This window comes from Thermobia domestica, chromosome 13, assembly GCF_964235325.1.
Source record: "Thermobia domestica chromosome 13, izTheDome1.hap1.1, whole genome shotgun sequence".
In the NCBI taxonomy this organism is placed as follows: Eukaryota; Metazoa; Arthropoda; class Insecta; order Zygentoma; family Lepismatidae; genus Thermobia; species Thermobia domestica.
The window spans coordinates 181,684,642-181,702,915 of record NC_137466.1 but is presented as its reverse complement, the minus strand read 5'-3'; the positions used below and the strand labels follow the sequence as shown (position 1 = coordinate 181,702,915).

The 18,274-nt window shown below is 34.7% G+C and overlaps 1 protein-coding gene across 1 annotated transcript in view; it reads right to left on the bottom strand.

Moving 5' to 3' along the window:
• LOC145668836 (uncharacterized) overlaps positions 1 to 18,274 on the bottom strand; it is a 67,327-nt gene that overhangs the window by 31,943 nt on the left and 17,110 nt on the right. The window contains exons 3-7 of the mRNA XM_081737022.1: positions 15,776 to 15,887; positions 13,089 to 13,216; positions 10,092 to 10,216; positions 7,073 to 7,266; positions 2,802 to 3,048 (exon numbers count right to left, since the gene is read on the bottom strand). Coding sequence (XP_081593148.1) covers positions 2,802 to 3,048; positions 7,073 to 7,266; positions 10,092 to 10,216; positions 13,089 to 13,216; positions 15,776 to 15,887 — 806 coding nt within the window. The remainder of the gene's footprint in view (positions 1 to 2,801; positions 3,049 to 7,072; positions 7,267 to 10,091; positions 10,217 to 13,088; positions 13,217 to 15,775; positions 15,888 to 18,274) is intronic.

Sequence of the window (18,274 nt, the reverse complement as noted above, 5' to 3'; positions counted from 1 at the left end):
ATATATATATATATAATGCAACTAGATTTACTATAAAAACGAGATATTCTTTCGGGACTACAAAGATTTCTCCTTAACGCGCCGTATTCCTAGCAGAGGTTGAAATTGTGAACAAGCAATGCACTAGCTTTAATGCTATGGGGCTCTGAAATAATGTAACAGAGGAAATTTCACCTTACTAAGAAATGATGATACAACAGAATAACTGAAATAAGAATACCGAAATGTATTTTTCTTACTAACCTTTTCCGTGTTCTTGATTTTGAAGTTTACTCACTCAAAATCAGAAATACAGTTAAAGTTAATAAGAAGAATAGATTTAAAATGAGTTTTCTGTGCACGATTTCAAACGAAAGAAAGAATATTTTGCTTCTTCTTCTTTGTTTGGAATTGAACATCTCTTTTCTGAACCAAACTACATAGCAATCAATCAGAATCGTTCATTTTCAGTGAGCATTCGAATCAGTCAACCTTGAGTGTAAGTGTTCTAGCAAGCTGAAGATGTTACAATGTTCCCTTGAAAATAATGTTGAAGGGCATTCCAGTTCCGCGTGTGAGGCTTCTTAGTCTCCTTATCCCTTGAAAATAATGTTGAAGGGCACTCCAGTTCCGCGTGTGAGGCTTCTTAGTCTCCTTAGAATGTAAACTGGCTTTGTCCGAGCCGAGGGTTAGCAGCTTGAGTAAAGTTCGGCGTCAAAAACTATCGGCTTGGCACGGCTCAAAATGATCGAGTCATGAGCCAAGCGAGGCTATATGAGACGTGAACCTACAGCTCCTGCTTCTCAACTTTTCTTTGAGTGAAATTTCACTCATGACAACACGCATTTCTGGTTCCAAGCAATATATGTGTGAATATTTTAAATATTGCTCCGTTTCATAAACAGTAAAATTTTATTATATCCATTTTGCAGGTTGCTTTAGCAAAATAATTGCCAGAAACTATTTGATTAGTTGAGAACCACATAAGAACATTTAAAAACTATTGCTATGAGCTGTAAAGACTCCAGTAATGAAACTGTAGGAGAGATCAGAAATAAATTTTGTGCATGTGTAATTGCTCACAGGTAGATGCTATACGATGCATACTGAATAACTAAACTAAAGAAAACGTTATCTTGTATCCAGTGAGAGATTAATTTACTGTTTCGGTGTTCGATGATACCTTTTTCAATGACTTCAGTCTTCTAGTAGAATCCTTCAGAAAGAAAGGTAAATAAAATCTTCGGAAGTTTTTTGCGAGTTTCTTAATGATATTAATTCACTTTTCAATCTGTTGAAGATGTATACATGAATTTAAATACACAAATTAAAGTTGACTTCGAAATTGCCTTTTTAGGTATTAGGAGTGAGAACAGCGTCCCCAGCAGGGACCTAGCTTTTGTGCGGCTTATTTTTTCTTGAATGGAGAATGATGTGACGCTGAAAATTAACCGTTGTTCTAACTATCAAATAAAATGAAATTTAATGAATTGGTAATTTCTTGAAATATATAGACAGGGTGTTATTTATTATGTAGCCAAAATCCACTGGTGAAATCCTCACACCTAAACAACAACAACAACAACAATAATAATAATAATAATAATAATAATAATAATAATAATAATAATAATAATAATAATAATAATAATAATAATAAAAATAAAAAAAGTCCACATGAACATAAGGCGAAAAACGCGTTGTTTCAAAGTTACGAGATGCCGAAATCGAGAAAATTGTAACTCTGAGGCTCGCTAGCTCGAAAACTATGAAATGTCAAATGCGGTTAAAGAATATTAGAGGAACTAGTACACTATCTACCTAAATACCTATGTTTCAGAGTAGGTTGCGCCGACACACATGATTTTAGAAAGAGAGGTGGAAAAGAGGAACCTATACCGTAGCTCCCTCTATAAAATCCGTTGCGCCGATACGTCCGAACTCTGAAACATGCTTATTTAGATAGACAGTGTACTAGTTACTCTAATATTTCTTTAACCGTCTTTGATATCCCTCACACTTTTCGAGCTAGGCACCTCAAAGTTACCATTTTCTCGATTTCGGCATCTCGTAACTTTGAAACAACGCGTTTTTCATCTTATGCTCATATGGACGTTTTTTACTGTTTAGGTGTGAGGATTTCACTAGTGGATTTTGGCTACATAATAAATAAACACCTTGTATATGTATGTATTGTAATCCTACCTGTGATATAAATTTTCTTTCTCCAGATTTAGGGCGGAGTATTCTGATTTAATGAAAAACGATTCAGACACATTCCTATCAATAATGGATGAGCACGGGTATAAAAGTTGGATGCTTTCAATTTGATTTTTGCATTCCTGTAAATGTTTCGACAGGACTGATTTAGGAAGGGGGTGCTCTCTTGGGAGTCTCACACATTTTCCTTTAATCTCGTCGTGAAATTCCTTTTAGTCATTTATCTACATAAGACTGTGAATATAAGCAGGTGTACCTAACGAACACACAGAAGTCGTTGAAAATGGTATAAGCAATTCACTGGAAGCAAAGTCGGATTTTTTTTCTGTTTGTGCACGTGTGTTTTTAAGCTGGTCATATGTGCAAAATAATTTGGAAGTCTGTTATTCCATTTTGAATGAGTAATCTTCAGAAATCTCCGTTTCACAAACAACTATAAAGAAAGAAAAGCATTCACAACGATCTTGTTTGCTTTTGTGTATAGATAGACGACCGTAGCTGAATAATCACCGAAGTTAGTTGAGTATTCGTATATAATCGTTGCTGAGTCTTCCTGAAGCGAGATTACCTAAATGAGTTGTCTCCAAAAGAGTGTTACTTACCTACTTGACCTAGTAACGCCAAAAACCTTTCTCCTCTTCGTAACTGAGTTTCCTGGTACTTGATCATGTCTTCTACTGTGTAAGTTGGTTTACCTGTCGCAAACGGACTTCTATTTTGCATAATACGCTCAACAGTAGGTTTCTGCCAGCAGGATAAGTCTTTGTTGAAAAATTTTCTTTTCGGTGGTTGGGTCGTCTCTTCTTTCTTTTCAACTTTACTTTCCAGTTCGATTTGTCGTGGTGTCTCCTACGATAAAAGAAATAACAATCAGTATTTACGTCTTTGTCCAATGCTTTTGGAATGCGTTGGTTATTAACACATAAAATACTTATGATAAGCTTGCAAACTCTGATCATTGTAAGGCTGTATTGTATAGCCTGCTTTGTTTCTAAATAAGTTCATACAAATTTTAGAGGAAAAGTGGAAAACGAAAAGTTTTTACAGTTGTTTTAACCTCTGACGTCAAATCACGCAAATCATGTGCCTGTTGCTGGCTAAATGAAGTTTAAGTGTTTTGGTCAATGTGGTATCCCCATCCATTAGATTCATTGTGAAGTAGGTAATAATGTGTTATATATATATGTCAAATAAGGATCAGTTACTATAAAATGGAATGGAAGTTAGATTTTTCATGGAGAATAAGAATTAAGTTATATTACGATCTGATACTCAGAATTAGTAATTTTTCTTAAATCATAATTTTGAATATTAATTGTGTTAATTTTGGTACATTTTTGCTTAACAATGAAGAAAATTAAAATGTTTTAATGTAAAAAATGAAACGTCCCATGGATATGCCCTTTAGGCTAAAAGAGATGGCCTATTAACGACAGTGAATGATTGTACAATTAAATTTTTGTGCTCTTCCACATCGGAAATCGAACCCGGGACCACCTACAACAAAGAAACACGCGTTAGCCAGTAGCCATTGGTACTCAACCAACGTGTTGCGACACACTGGTGTATCACGCAGTGCTCTAAGATGTGTCGCGAAATTTTAGAATTTAAAAATCATGAAGAATTTAACAATAATTAGTTAAAATCGAGACACACTGTACGAGTTAACACCTCCAGAAGTAGCAATAATGCTCAGTACTTTATAGAGTCATTGTAAAAACTAATTGGTTTCACTGTTACTATTATTTATCAAAACAGATGTCGCGATGTCCAGTAAAGTGTGCCGTCAGTCAAAAAAAGGTTGAGAACCACTGCACTAGACCAATGGGAAGGGCTTTAATAGTGAAGAATACTATTAGTAAACATGTTTGTTGAAGAAGAAGAAGAAGAAGAAGTAGTAGTAGTAGTAGAAGAAGAAGAAGATGATGATGATGATGTAGATGATTACCTGGTAATCTCAGGTAGTAGTAGTAGTAGGAGGAGGAGGAGGAGGAGGAGGCCGAATTCCCATGCATGCGATAGAAGCGTGCTTTGCTTCCATTAGGTAGCGTCTAAAGCCGACTACAGACACTTTTGGTGGTGAATTTTGACGTTTAATAGAACGAAATTTTCCAGTCTGTACTTTTTTTTATTATTATTTAAAATTTTGTAGATTTAAAAAAATCGTGACCCAAAAGCTAAATTTCGTGACTTTTTCTTGACTTCCATGACCGTTTTTTGATTTCGTGACTTTTTCGTGACTTCCGTGGCCGATAGACGCCCTGTTGTAGTAGTCGTCGTCGTCAATAGTTTCATTTAGTGGTAATTTTGCCACTTAGAACAAGGAATATTGGGCATTTATACATCATAAGGACCTTAATAAATGCAACTTTCAGACAAGAACTTGGTTGAGTTTCCTATAAGCGAAAATAAAGAAATGCGAAAATCAAGTTAATGCTGAGAATTCAAACTAAATAAAAAGATAACTTATTTACTCGTTTTCACAGTTTTCTGAGAGCTTATGATTTTAAGAAATTTAATAAATCTAAAGAAAATACTCTATTCATATTTTCATTTTCTGCGAATCATTTATGCTCTTAAATACTCGTTTTGTTCTTAAATTCTAATCTTTTAGCACGAGCATGTGCAAGTTAGAACAGGTGGTGGGTCAATCACAGAGACTTAACACTGAAGAAGACAGTACGATACAATGTGTAACATTTTCACACGAATTGAATAGTAATATTTACTGGAGAAGCTTGTTTATCGTACACTAACATCACAGGAACACAAACACTGTTCTAATGGTAACCAAACTATTTACTTACTGAAGAAAAGCAGAAAAACCTATTATTTACCATTTTAGTGGAAAACTTGACCTATCATATTCTGAACTAATATCCCACTGTTCGTGGTACACTGGATGCTCCAAACGCACAGGCTATTTTTAAGATGGACATCAATTACTCCGGAAAAAATGTCAATTTAGTTTAAGAAATTACGTAGAAAATACATTTTCAATAATCGGTCAAGCGGGCTGGATGGAAGGATTCGACTGGGCCTCGACCGTTCCGAAAGTCGGGTGTTACACATGGCTGTTTTAGTCTAATAATAAATTTAAATGAACAGTTGTCGTTGTCTTGTGGAATGATGATGGAACTGCAAACGATAACAAAGCTGGGAATTGAACTGGGTACTTACTGTGTTCATACAATTATTTCATATTAATATAGAATCTAAGAACAAATACAATCAATATGGGGAAAGTATCAGAGCGCTAAAATGATAATAGCTGAACTTGAAATGATAAGAAAAATAACACGTCTCTCATTCGGGTCTCTTGCAAACAGATGTTCTTACATTAACTAGAAAAAAAAGTTAAAGTTTCAACAGAATTGGTTTGCTTCACAACCTCTTCCGAGTCTTGAAAGATTCATGGAAATTAACTTCTTTCTAGAAATTCAATTTAAAAAATATAAAGGCAAAAATTAAAAACAGTATTACTGAAGGCAGGGTTTGAAAATGGCTAAAAGGATCATCAATGGCTTCAAGACATAAGATGCAGGCGAATTAAAATAAAATTTTAGGTTTTACACGATACTGTATCTTTAAAAAGTATCCCTCCCTGTCAATATTGATTCGTTTTCCTCTTCTGCAATGGCGAAAAGGTGGGGAGAAGAAAGTTTAGCTTGATTGTCTATCAGCTTATCTGGAATGAAGTATAGTTTGTAATGCTAAGTGTGGTATTGGAAGTTTTCATTTAAGATATAAATTTCAAATATGTACTAAATTGAGGTAGTGCAATTTTAAAAACGTATCTTTATATTGGATTGGTAACACTGTTAATCTGGTGATTTTGCAGAGTATGTCAATGTCCCCTGTCGATATCTGCATGGTATGAAATTTTAGCACTGATTTAAAAGATACAAGGGTGAATCAAAAATGGTCTACCCTGTATATGTTTGCATATATCAAGCGAGAGAAACTGTATACATAAATTTACAGTATAAACTTTTTTTTAAACCGAATTTTTATACCTTTCTATTTTTTTTTTTTTCTCACTTAAATTTTGCTCTACAGACAAATGAAGAAAGTCGCCAGACAAATTAGGAAAATTTTGCTCTCCAGAAATCAAATTTCCCGCATTTTTTTAATAATAAAAATAATAATTACACAAATCCCATCCTTTTATTACAAACAATAGTACTATATTCAACATAAAATATTTAGAATTTAGATTTCTGGGCTTTCGGCATCTAAGGCCATTTAACCTGTCACGTTTGAGGGATGACGTCCATCGGCGAGCATACTATCCGGAGAAAGGGAAGAAAGGATGCAGCCAGGGACCTTTAAGTTATGTACCACCCCGGCAGTTGCCTGGTGTGAATTAGGAAACCCCAGGGAAAACCATTCAAGGTAGCTGGCCTGAAAAAGCGTTTCACACTTTTTCGACCGAGTGTCCCCTCCGGGAATCGAACCCGGGACCGCTCGCACCGAACGCGAGAACGTTAGCGACTACGTTATTCGACACAAAATATGTCCGGAATTAACTCTATTGTTTGCATTTGCATAACCTAGCTAAGTAAAATTTACACCTAAGCTATCTAGTTAGTACTTACTATGCACCCAGTAATTTTCACATTACTGCCCATTATTGAGAAAAACAAACCTTATGACGTCAGAAACTGTACCAAATTTCACAATAACAGGCACAAATCTAGTACAGATACTGTTTTAAGAAAGTTTATTTTATTATTACTAAGTACTTGATAAATTTTTAAAAGTACTAGATGTAAGAAAGCATGAAACTGTAATATTCCTGTCAGAATTTACATTGTTTAAAACTTAATTACAATATGAATAGTAAGGCTGCAGATAGACAGAACTGTCCTACCTGTGGAAAATCATTTCTGGGAACTGGAGGTTTATCAACTTTCACCTTTTCTTGCTCTTCTACATTTTTCGTAGACATGATGATAGTGACTGGTGGTGTACTTGTGCTCGCTGTTGACGACGGAGTCGACACCTCCGTGGACTTCCTACATAATTTATTTACCAATTCAGGAGTGCTGCATCGTGACCAATTCTCTGTACAAGAAGAAACGATAACGGCTTAGTATTACAGAATAAACATGTAGACAATTTTATACCATCTATGACGGTTTAATCGTATATTATATTTGATGAAGGGAAATGACCGATTTTATAACACCATTCACTAAATAAAATATGAAAATTCAATCGTCAAAAATGGTATGCAATGTACATACTTGGTTGTTCCAAGCACAACGTAGGTGTGGTAAGGTCCATATGGGTGGGGTTAGTTAGAATACGTCCTGTATCTTACAGAGCTGTCTCTTATTACAAGGTTGTGTCCGAAACGTAGAACTGTCCCTTAGTCTGTGCATTTGTGTTTAATGTTTCCATTCTTAAATTTAAAACATGTAATTGCCAAGAAATCAATATTTACTGTCATAAAAATGTAATACCAATTGGGAATAATGTTATGTTGTGCGAATAATGTCACTAGCGGGCCAATAACTTACCTGGCATGACAGTGATCTGCTATGAATCGAAATTAGTTTTATACGTGGCTACGAAAATAATGTGTGTTCTCAATGTAAATCTAAGGACTACATACCTTTCTTCTGTACCATGTAACTATGATTGAAAAGTGTTTTGTATTATTCAAATCGTAAGTATCCCACATATATGTGTATACACATAAACCCTACATATGTTCTAAGTGGCTGAACCTAACAATGGAAGAATGTATGACCATTCAGAGAGTAGATTGGGTAGCGTAGTTGTTAACGCATTGGCACTGTAAGCTGTCGGTCCAGTTGCAGACCTAGGTTTCCACTGTCGGTCCAGTTACATGTTTTTCTTTACTGAATTGGTGTGTTATAAAATCGGTAATTTCCTCCATTTATCAAGTATAATCTATGGAAGAAATTCTACACTCCGGCATGACATTGCATGAGGATTCTACAATAAATTCATATCACAAGAACATTACAGAGGAGAAGGAAATATGGCGATAAAGTTTTCCAACTCTCACGAAGCGTATACTTCGTTAAAGAAGGTTCCCACATAGAACGAGAGAAGGGGAGGAAGGGTACGAAAGACAATGCAAAGGGGCGACTATTGAAAAAATTGTACCGTATAGCTTTAGTTCAAATTGGTTTCAGATGGTAAGAAATATTTACTCAGCACAACATCTGAAATCAAACTTAAATTACATATAGGCTGGTCTATTTGCACAGGAACAAATTGAAGTTGTTGCTTACTTACTGAAAACATTCCATCCCGCCACGATCGATCGTGCTCGATGTGGTGGCCACCGGTATAGACCATATCATAACATCACCGTTTCTGCTACGTACAACCAACTTGGTTACAGTTCTACCAGCGGTATATTGTTCCACACCTGCTTGCAGACTTTCCAGAGATCATTTACCATGCGAACCCGACGTGATGAAAGGCGCCATTTGAGAAGTCCAAGACAGTAATCCACGGAACAAGCACCTAGACTCTTAACGGAAATATCCCCGAACGGAATTAGCATGAACATCACTTGCAGCTATCATATATCGACAGAAGGCCAGTTAATATTTTGAATTGAACCTTTCTTCTGGTGTCGTTTCACACGGTGTTATAACCGTACAGTGCTGGTATTTCGTCTGTATACACTGAGAATAGGACATCCATAGAAGAATTCCACAGAATACCAGTATGGGTCTGTCAATCTATTTGTGATAATGTTGCTTTCGTCTCCAGGCATGTATCGATTTGGGTGAGGCACTGGTAGACAGTGCAATAGAGAACAGAGTTCAAAATTCTTGTAAGAAAAAGTATGAGAATAATGTGTTTATGTTCAAGTTATGTTGCTAGTTTCTTTACCACAGTCTTTTAAACATTATATACATAACTATGGACCCTGTATATGTTGAGAAATATAGCGGTATAAGTTGGATTGGGAGTTTTTGGATTCAATAATTAAAGGGCAATTGATAATGGTATTTAGGTGACTGAGATATAATAATCACAGGCGTTAATATTCATTGGTTGTTTGTACTTAAATATGTCTAGTTGCTATATTGAGGAAAAGGATATACAACTAATTTTCAAAGCTGTATTATGCAAGCATCGTCAGCAACTTTATTTTGCCTCAGCTAAAACATACAAGTAAAAGGCAAAATTCTTCGACTTTCTAAAGTGACTTAAAAATAGAACTTTACAATTTGCCCATAACTAAAGTCTTTCCAGCCTTAGAACAAAGTAGACGTAAACAAAGCGAAATGTATTACTCCGCGGCTCACACGTGCTTCGGCAGCGAGAGACGTGAACAGCAATATCGTCTGCTTACTTACTGTCGTCGCATAATTTCCAAAGTGTAAGGTTACGGTTGGCTGGTAAATAATTAACGCATTGACACTGACTACTCCTACGTTGGAAATATGTATTCTCTTAAATCGTTACATAAACGAGATTGCCTCTGTTCCTGTTGTCCTCTTTTGTGTTTTATAACGCGAGACGAAAATGGATTATTGTCACACATCGTCGCCATGGAACTCTGCATTCTACAATAATTTTAAATAAGTGGGGTAGGCGTGCGCGTGCGAACGCATACGCAGTAAATACTATATGTCCAAATACGGATGAGGTTGAAATAAAGCTGCATCTGTTGTTAAATATTACATATATATTGCGTTTATTATCACAAAATGTAACATAAATTCAGATATCTTTATTTGAAATTATTATTTTAGTAGGAATTATATTGCGGTAGGATACTAGTGCAGTGAGACCAACAACCAATCACTGGTCATCAACGCACTGGTAGTCAGGTGGTTTTGTTTACATCTACTTTTTTCTAAAGCTGAAAAGAGAATAGAACGCTGATAACTCACCAGCTTTCCGTTTTGTTGGAAGCTTCCTACTGGAACTGAGGGAGCTATATATTTCATTACTTCGAATACGCTTACTCGCTGATTTTTCTGCAGACTGTGGTGATTCGTCTAAAGATCGTTTCCCTCTGTAAAAGAACAGAATACTGTTTTAAAATTTGAAATATTAGTGCAATAACAATAAACTGTGTGTCCAACTACGAAATAAAATCACAGTATGTTTATTTAAATCCCCGTATTAGATTATGTGAAGATACAATAGTAAATAACTACATTACAAGAACAATTCTTATTATATGAAATTTATATTCGGCAAGATAACTTAAACTTTTGGATGCAGATCAGGCATCTTATTTAATTGTTATTTATAGCAGTATATGTGAGTTTTTGATGATAGAGATTGTATTTAATTAATTAAATTTAAGAACAATACCCCTGAAGCAACCTTACGAAACCTATGTTATTTAATGAAATGGATTCCGAATTCTAATTACTAGTTGGTCCACCCGAGCCTTCCACCAGCTTAGCAGAACACGTTAAAATCTTGCTTAATTAAGAGCTCTAATTATTTACATTTAACCAATTTATTTCACTTATTAATTTTTGAGTTTGACCACTAACCGTCCCGAACTCCAGCGGGTGTTCTACAAATTGCGTCCACGGGCAACAAACAGAATGCAATGTTTTAAATCAAAATTAAGCGAAAATGCTATATAATGATACACCCTCCGGCGACTCTTTCAACCAATATGGAGAATCAAAATTTCACTATGTGGCAACGTTGCAGATTAGCTTAGAACCTTAGCGTTGCTTTACCAATTCACTAAGCAATTACATCGATTGTTATGCTAATGAGTGCTGCTAATGTCAACGCCTATAGACTTGAATTGCCATCTGGAAAGAATCTTTGTAACTATTTGATGAATTGGTATATCTTTTCTGTGGTTCTATATTATATAGGGGTGTTTATTTTTGTTTTTATAATACAATGGTGAAGAGTCACAGCAAACGAGGTGAAACGTCATTTCTGAAGCGTATGTTTGCTGGTTCGAAATCTGGTTAGAACATGAAAGGTTTGTGGTAGTCAAACTACGAGTGTATCTACAAGGAAAACCTTCGTTTCCTCACACAGTTACACCCATTATTCTTTGATGTTTTATTGCACTATGCCACGCTTGCACTGACGCTTACAATTAACAAGCTCAAAATGTTTGTACTCTGGGATCTTGTTTTCAGAATTTTCCCGTTATTTGGGACCATGTCTTCTTCAACCGTCATCTTAGTTCTTCGATATATCGAGATTAATGTGCAAGAAACTATAATTATTGATCGAATTTGTAATTAACAAGTCAACACAAGAAAAACGACGTACAAATCTCATAGTTTCATGCTGTAGAATGTTTTTCGAAATTGTTTAAGAAGTAAATTGAGAGGACGAGAGAAAGGTGGTTAACAATGCAAACATTCAAACCGAAGATTTAAATGCTCTTCAAATTTGAATTGGACTCTAGGCAGATCTGTAGCAACTCTATACCTCGAATAATTTCAAATTCCAACAGTTATCCGTATTACATATTTTTTAACCCTTTTAAATTATGGCTTCTTGAAAGCAAATTATACACTTCTATTCAGTCAAGCAGCTACAGCATTATTCCTATTTATCCTAGGATCATGGTTCGTACATCATTCTTTCAGAATAAAACAGCTTTTCAAATGGTACCACTCATATTTCACTATCATGTCTTTGAGGCCGGAAATTTTGAAATAGGAATTTTTTCTGAGAAAATCAAATTTTGAGTCCCTTTGGACCCCCCTGTGTTAACGTGCAGATCTCAAAATCAACTGAAAAACACTAAGGGGTGTACTAAATTGCAAGCTTCTATCTTCAGTTGATTTTGAGTTGAACGTCCCTTTCAGCAGCGAGGCTATATGAGACGGGACCTACTGATTAACGTGGAATCCGCACCACATGAGCTTCCGCACCTGCCGACCTTCTATCTTGAATAGTAAGGGCGGGGAAAATATTTACGAATGAGCTAAGAACATCTCCGTAATGCCCAGATGACCGCAAATTACCCGGATGTAAGTAATATAAAAATTTCCTGAGACATCGCAATTTATCCTAGAGTCATGTTTTGTATCTCATTCTCTTCAGAATAGCTTTTCAAACGGTACCACTCACATGAGCCTATCATATCCTTAAGGAGGAAAATTTTGAGGAAAATAGGGATTTTTAGTGAAAGATCCCTTTTTTTAAGTTTGGGCACCTCTGGAGACCCCTGTGTTAACGCACAGATCTCAAAATCAACTGAAAAATACTAAGGGAAATGCTGAATGTGAGTACACAATTTCAGGCTTCTATCTTGAAAGATAAGATGAAAATATTTACCAATGTGCTAAGAATATCCTCACAACACCCAAGATTCCCATATAAAACAGGTGAGACATTCCTATTTATCCTAGAATCATGGTTCGTACCTCATTCTCTTCAAAATAGAACATGCTTTCAAACTGTACCATTCACATGTCTCCATCCATGTATCTTAGGAGGAAAAATCTCGAAAAAGCGAATTTTTGTTTGAAAAAAATATCCCTGTTTTTGATCCTTTTGCCCTTCTGGACCCCTCTTGTGTTGACGCAGAGATCTAAAAAAAATCTAAAAAATACTAAGAGGTGTACTGAATGTGTGTGCACAATTTCAATTTTCTAGGTGCAAAAGTAAGCCAGCCAAAAAATAAAAATAGGCCGAACAAAAAATTTCTTCAAGTTATGACGCCATTACACTTTATGTCTCGACGCAGAAAGGCGTGAAAGCATATGTAACATGTTCTGCAATGTCTCCAGGCTTGAAAAAACAGAAAAGGCCCGAAGTAAAAATCTTTATTAATACTTTTTTAATCGAATAATGAAGATACTACCCTATCGTATAAAAATGTACGATATAATTTAAAAGGGTTAAAGTTCAATCAAAGTATGTCACTGGTGAAAATATCAACTTACTGTGACACATTCTCCACAATGGCACCATTGGGCACAGGAACTAATATAGACTCGTATGTGTATTTCGGATAAGTGGTTTGAGTACCGTCGCACTGCCGCTTCGCCACAGTATCCTCTTCTTCATCCTCCTGAAAGTAGAATTTAGAATACAACAAATTATGGCGTGTTTAACAATTTAACTGTTAAAAAAAAAAACAAGGGAATACACTTGTACCCATCTGTTAAAGACTCACTTAATAAAAACAACTCTCTATTCTACAGATATTGTTACAGCATCAGAATATTTACATACAGTTTAAGAAAAAGCAGTGTACGCAATGCTTCTTTAATATGACCACTCCGCACCAATAAAAGAGTACAGGGTGTCTACTAAAATTCCAAAATGAAATTTCGTGACTTTTTCGTGACCTTTTCTTTTCCAAACCACAAAATTTAATAACATTCTCAAGAGCGATTTAGGTGTGAATTGGGCCAAATTTTCGTGCATGCGACAGAAGAGTGCTTCGCTTGTGATTTAGTACCGTCTAAAGCAGACCATAGACATTTTTGGTGGTAAATTTTTACGTTTTATAGAACAAAATTTTCCAGTCTATACTTATATTTGTACAGACAAAAAAATCGTGACCCAAAAGCTAAATTTCGTGACTTTTTCTTGACTTTCATGACCGTTTTCTGATTTCGTGATTTTTTCATGACTTTCGTGACCGATAGACACCCTGGAGTAGCATTACATGACATTTTGATCAGAGACGAATATTGAATTGAATCGACTTTACCTTAAACGGAAAATTTAAATACAAATTCAACATTTAAACATTCGTTAGGATTTCTGGGCTTTCGGCATCAAGAGCCATGTTAGTCCGTCACATATGAGAGATCGAACCAAGGATCCCTCGCACTAGAGATGAGCGCTCAACCACTAAGCTATCGTGCACTTGATGATTATGATGGTGGTAACATCTTGTGTTCAAGATAAAGATAATTATTTGTGTTAAAATTATTAGAGAAAACGTTCTGAGTTTTGCGACTGTATTCATTTTGATTTTGATGTAACAAACGTTCAGACTTTGGTACTGAGTATTGACAGATTTAATAAAAAATATTCAAGTTTGGCACTTGTACTCTGAAGGTTCCTTAACAATATAATGAAGAATCAGACTTTGATATTATTAAGTCTAAAACTGATAAATCTTTGCCATCACTGCTCCATACATTTTTTTAATAACTATTTAGCACCTATAAAATCCACAACAGTTGTGAAATATTTTGTGTAGTACTAAACAAGAATGATCTCTAGAAAATGTTACAACAGTACGAAACGAAGAACATGTTACAATTATTGTATATTTTGAATACTGATCTTATAGCCACTGACCTACAAGAAAGTGTGGACATAAGAGCTCCATACTGAATCCTGCATAATGATGTGATAGAAAAAAATGCGAAACAGAATGGAAAAAGAAACGATTTCTGAACTTTGCAAAAGACAGGTTACATGTATCTGTACAACGCTGAGTTGGCATTTTTATATTGAGCAGCCGGCTTCGGTCGTGTCTCAATCTCGCCCCCTTTTGCTCTTCAATCCATAAAAATTCTTATAAACGTAAATAAACAATAAGTGTTAATATTAAGCATTTAGTAGTAGTTACAAAGATTCCAGCACCTTTTAATTGGAAAAAAAAAAATAAGAATATTTGCTCAAAAAATAGAAATAGGAACACTAGTATACAACCTTTATACATGGTACACTAGTATACATGGTTACATTCCTGGACTCCTCTTTAACAAATGTGAGGTTGTTCCGTAATTTTGAATAATGTTTGTTAATTGATATATTTTCCATAATGTTTAACAATTACATAATTTCGCATTGTGAAAATCTTACTATGACTAATGACTAATTCGAGACACTTCAAGTTCCTTGACTTAAGCATTTAACTGTATACACGTTGTATTAAGTAAACGCTCTCTACCTGCCTTACCAATGTTTATTTATATTTTTCTTTCTTTAATGACAACTTGGTGATATAACCCAGCAGTGTTCTCTTGTTCATCTCAATTTATTTCCGCTAGCCCTTTATTCTTACGAGTATTTTACCCTAACTGTGTCGGACAACTTGAATCTCTGTAATTATTACACAGATTTTTGTCATTCTGTAGTTACTATCTTGTCACTAGAAGCAGTACCAGCAGCTTTAGATACATATACATTGCAAAATAGAACTGATCAAAAAAGCACCATCACCCCGGACCAAATTCAGAAAACTTTCGATGCACAAGAACTTTCTTTCTCTGAAAGAAAAGGATCTCTTCTGAAGCTTTTTTTGAAGTAAGACTTTTTCTGACGATGGCTAAAGGATAATGAATATGACCGTCAACCGTCAAGAAATGTCTCTTTTCAAACGAAATATTACTTGACACCATTTGCTTAATAATAATAATAATAATAATAATAATAAAAGCTGACATTCACCCATCCCTACTGGCGACGTTACTGATAAAATTCGGTTAGCTCAAAGTGCTACTCCTCAAATTAATTAATTAATTAATCTAATACAGGTTTCGGCGCATTTTCTACTTTATTGCTGCCTCATATACCGTCCCCTGCATGCATTTGTTTGTCCTGACTCGAACAGTCTAAGAACTTTTGGAGTGATTCTCGTAAATAAACGAAAAGAATATCTTACCTTCGTATGCATTCTTTTCCTGGATATTTCCTGGAGAACGTCTAGAACAGACAAGGTCTGCGTCTCCTGTTCCTTATACACTTGCTCCTTCACCGGTTCCGTAAGAGGTATTCTGAAAACAGCAATGAAGAATTCATGAACATTGATTACTCAAACGCAATTAACGTTTATAGTTTATCTCTAATAATATTACTATTAGATCTAGTGAACTTAGATTTCTAACAAATATTTGGGTCTATAATGCTTTTTTTATTCTTACTCTTATTTCCATACTAACGTCCACAAAATTGACTTCTGCAGTGCCATCAGTTCACTTCCTAATGAGATGTAATAAAAGAATTCCTTGTAAAGTACCTATGAGTAATGAAGAAGATACCATTGCAATTTAAATAAAAGTCGATTTCGCATATCAAACCTTCTTACTTTTATGTTTCATTTACAAAAATTATTACATGATGTTATTTAACAGATAAGCTGTAAAATAATATGAAACATTAACTGTTCATATATAATTAATTACTCATAGAACGTAACAAACACATTGCAATATACATAGAAATTACTACCTTCTTAATGTAGATAAAATACAGGCTTAAGTTATATTATACAGAAGGTTCTTCAAGGCTATTTCTTAGGAATTAAGTGCACTTAAGCATTTGTATACGGATATATAATTTTGGATCGTTTAATAAACAGTTTGATGCCTCGCTTTAATCGATGTCTATAACTTCATTACGTATCGATAAAATCTGCCTTATAATTTCCATTTCCACTACGTTGTGTTCCACTACCCATGTGAAGAACTTTTCGTATAATATGAGTTAAGCCTGGATTTGATCTCGAAGACTCGATTCAAGTACCCTAAATATCGATGTTGAAAATACAATGTCTACACAAGAATATTAAGAATGTTAGTAATTTCTGTGTATATTAATATATACTATTTAAAACCAATACATCCTATTTACAAGGAATTTTAATCCGCTTCCGCGGATATTCAGTGGGAAATCATTTCACATACTTCCTTCACAACACCAGGTTAGACAGAAAATCAAACATACATACATTGTTGTAATAATTGTAGTCTGGTTTCCTAGAAATGATTATAATTAAATTGTTACTGCATACTTTCCTTTCCCTATCACATATAAAAAAAACTGGCTTGCTCTTATACTTTTTTAATTATATTATTTGTTTCCTTGTTTGTTTGTTTTAAATTTCAGTGGAATTAAACCAAATTTATAGAATTAGTATCTAAATAAGTTACAACAAAGGAACTTTAAGATGAACATGAGTATGAACAAACACTATTTTAAGCTGCACAAAGTTACTTATTCACTCGTTATTAAAATGTATTAAAACAAAGTAGACATTTCAAAACAATTAGAACATAGAAACGTTAGAAGAAGAATACAGAAAATTACACGGAAACCACTAAAATGGAAATGGATGTGAGATCTAGACAGCGTTACAAAAAAGAAGAAAGAAAAGAAAAGAAAAGCTTATGGGTCAATGACCCCAGACTACGATTACATCAGCTAATGATGATGATGATGATAATGCTGACAGAAGAAATGGAGAGAAATCACAATCACTCGTCATTCTACAAGTGAACCCTAAACTTAAAGTAAAACTTTTCACGGGGTTCGTATTCAGCACTGTAGCTATTATAAAGGGGTTTTAATCTAAAAACTATTTTTTAAAAAAACAACCCAGGTCCCAGTAATTTTGTTCCTTCCTCTTTCATGGTCGAGCTTGTTCTACTTCTTCCACGCCATAGTCATATTAACTCTTAAAATGTAAACTGGTTACTTCTACCTAGCCAACACCATATACAGCATCTGATTTCCTAACTTGGTCAAAACAAAATGTTGTAATGGGATAGAAGGCATCGAGCTCGCTTCGTAGTCCAACGCTTCTTGTATCTTTCCTAAGCCCTCTATATACAATATATTTGCTATCCAAATATTATATCTTTGACACTTTTTGCTTGTGGTATCATATAAACAGTTACACCAAAGACAGGATTCCCACTTATTTGGTGACCACGAATTCCCTAACTTTTGCAGGTTTTCCAGATTACGATTTACGAATTTCTGAATCTATATACAACAACAACAACAAAAAAAAAAAAAAAAAAAGAAAGAAAGAAAAGAAAGCAACTATATTTTTCGCAACCAGGAAGTTCAATATCTACTATGTGTGTACAGTTAGCCACAAAAATTACTTCCGCTTGATGAAATTAGTTTCGTAAATAACTTCAGAATGGAAGGACAATTTAAGTACAGTTTTCACTAAATTAAAAAGAATGTAATTTTCTGTACCGTTATTCCAAATATAAGTTTTAGCAAACGGAGAGAACTTCTGTTGCTGACTGTACATGTATAGAGTGGGTGTGTAGGTAAAGAAGTTTTGAGAAACAAACTAACTTATTGTATAAAATATCTCCTACCAAATAGCCGGGTGAGGCAAAAAAGAGAAATGAGTTCTAGGAAGTAA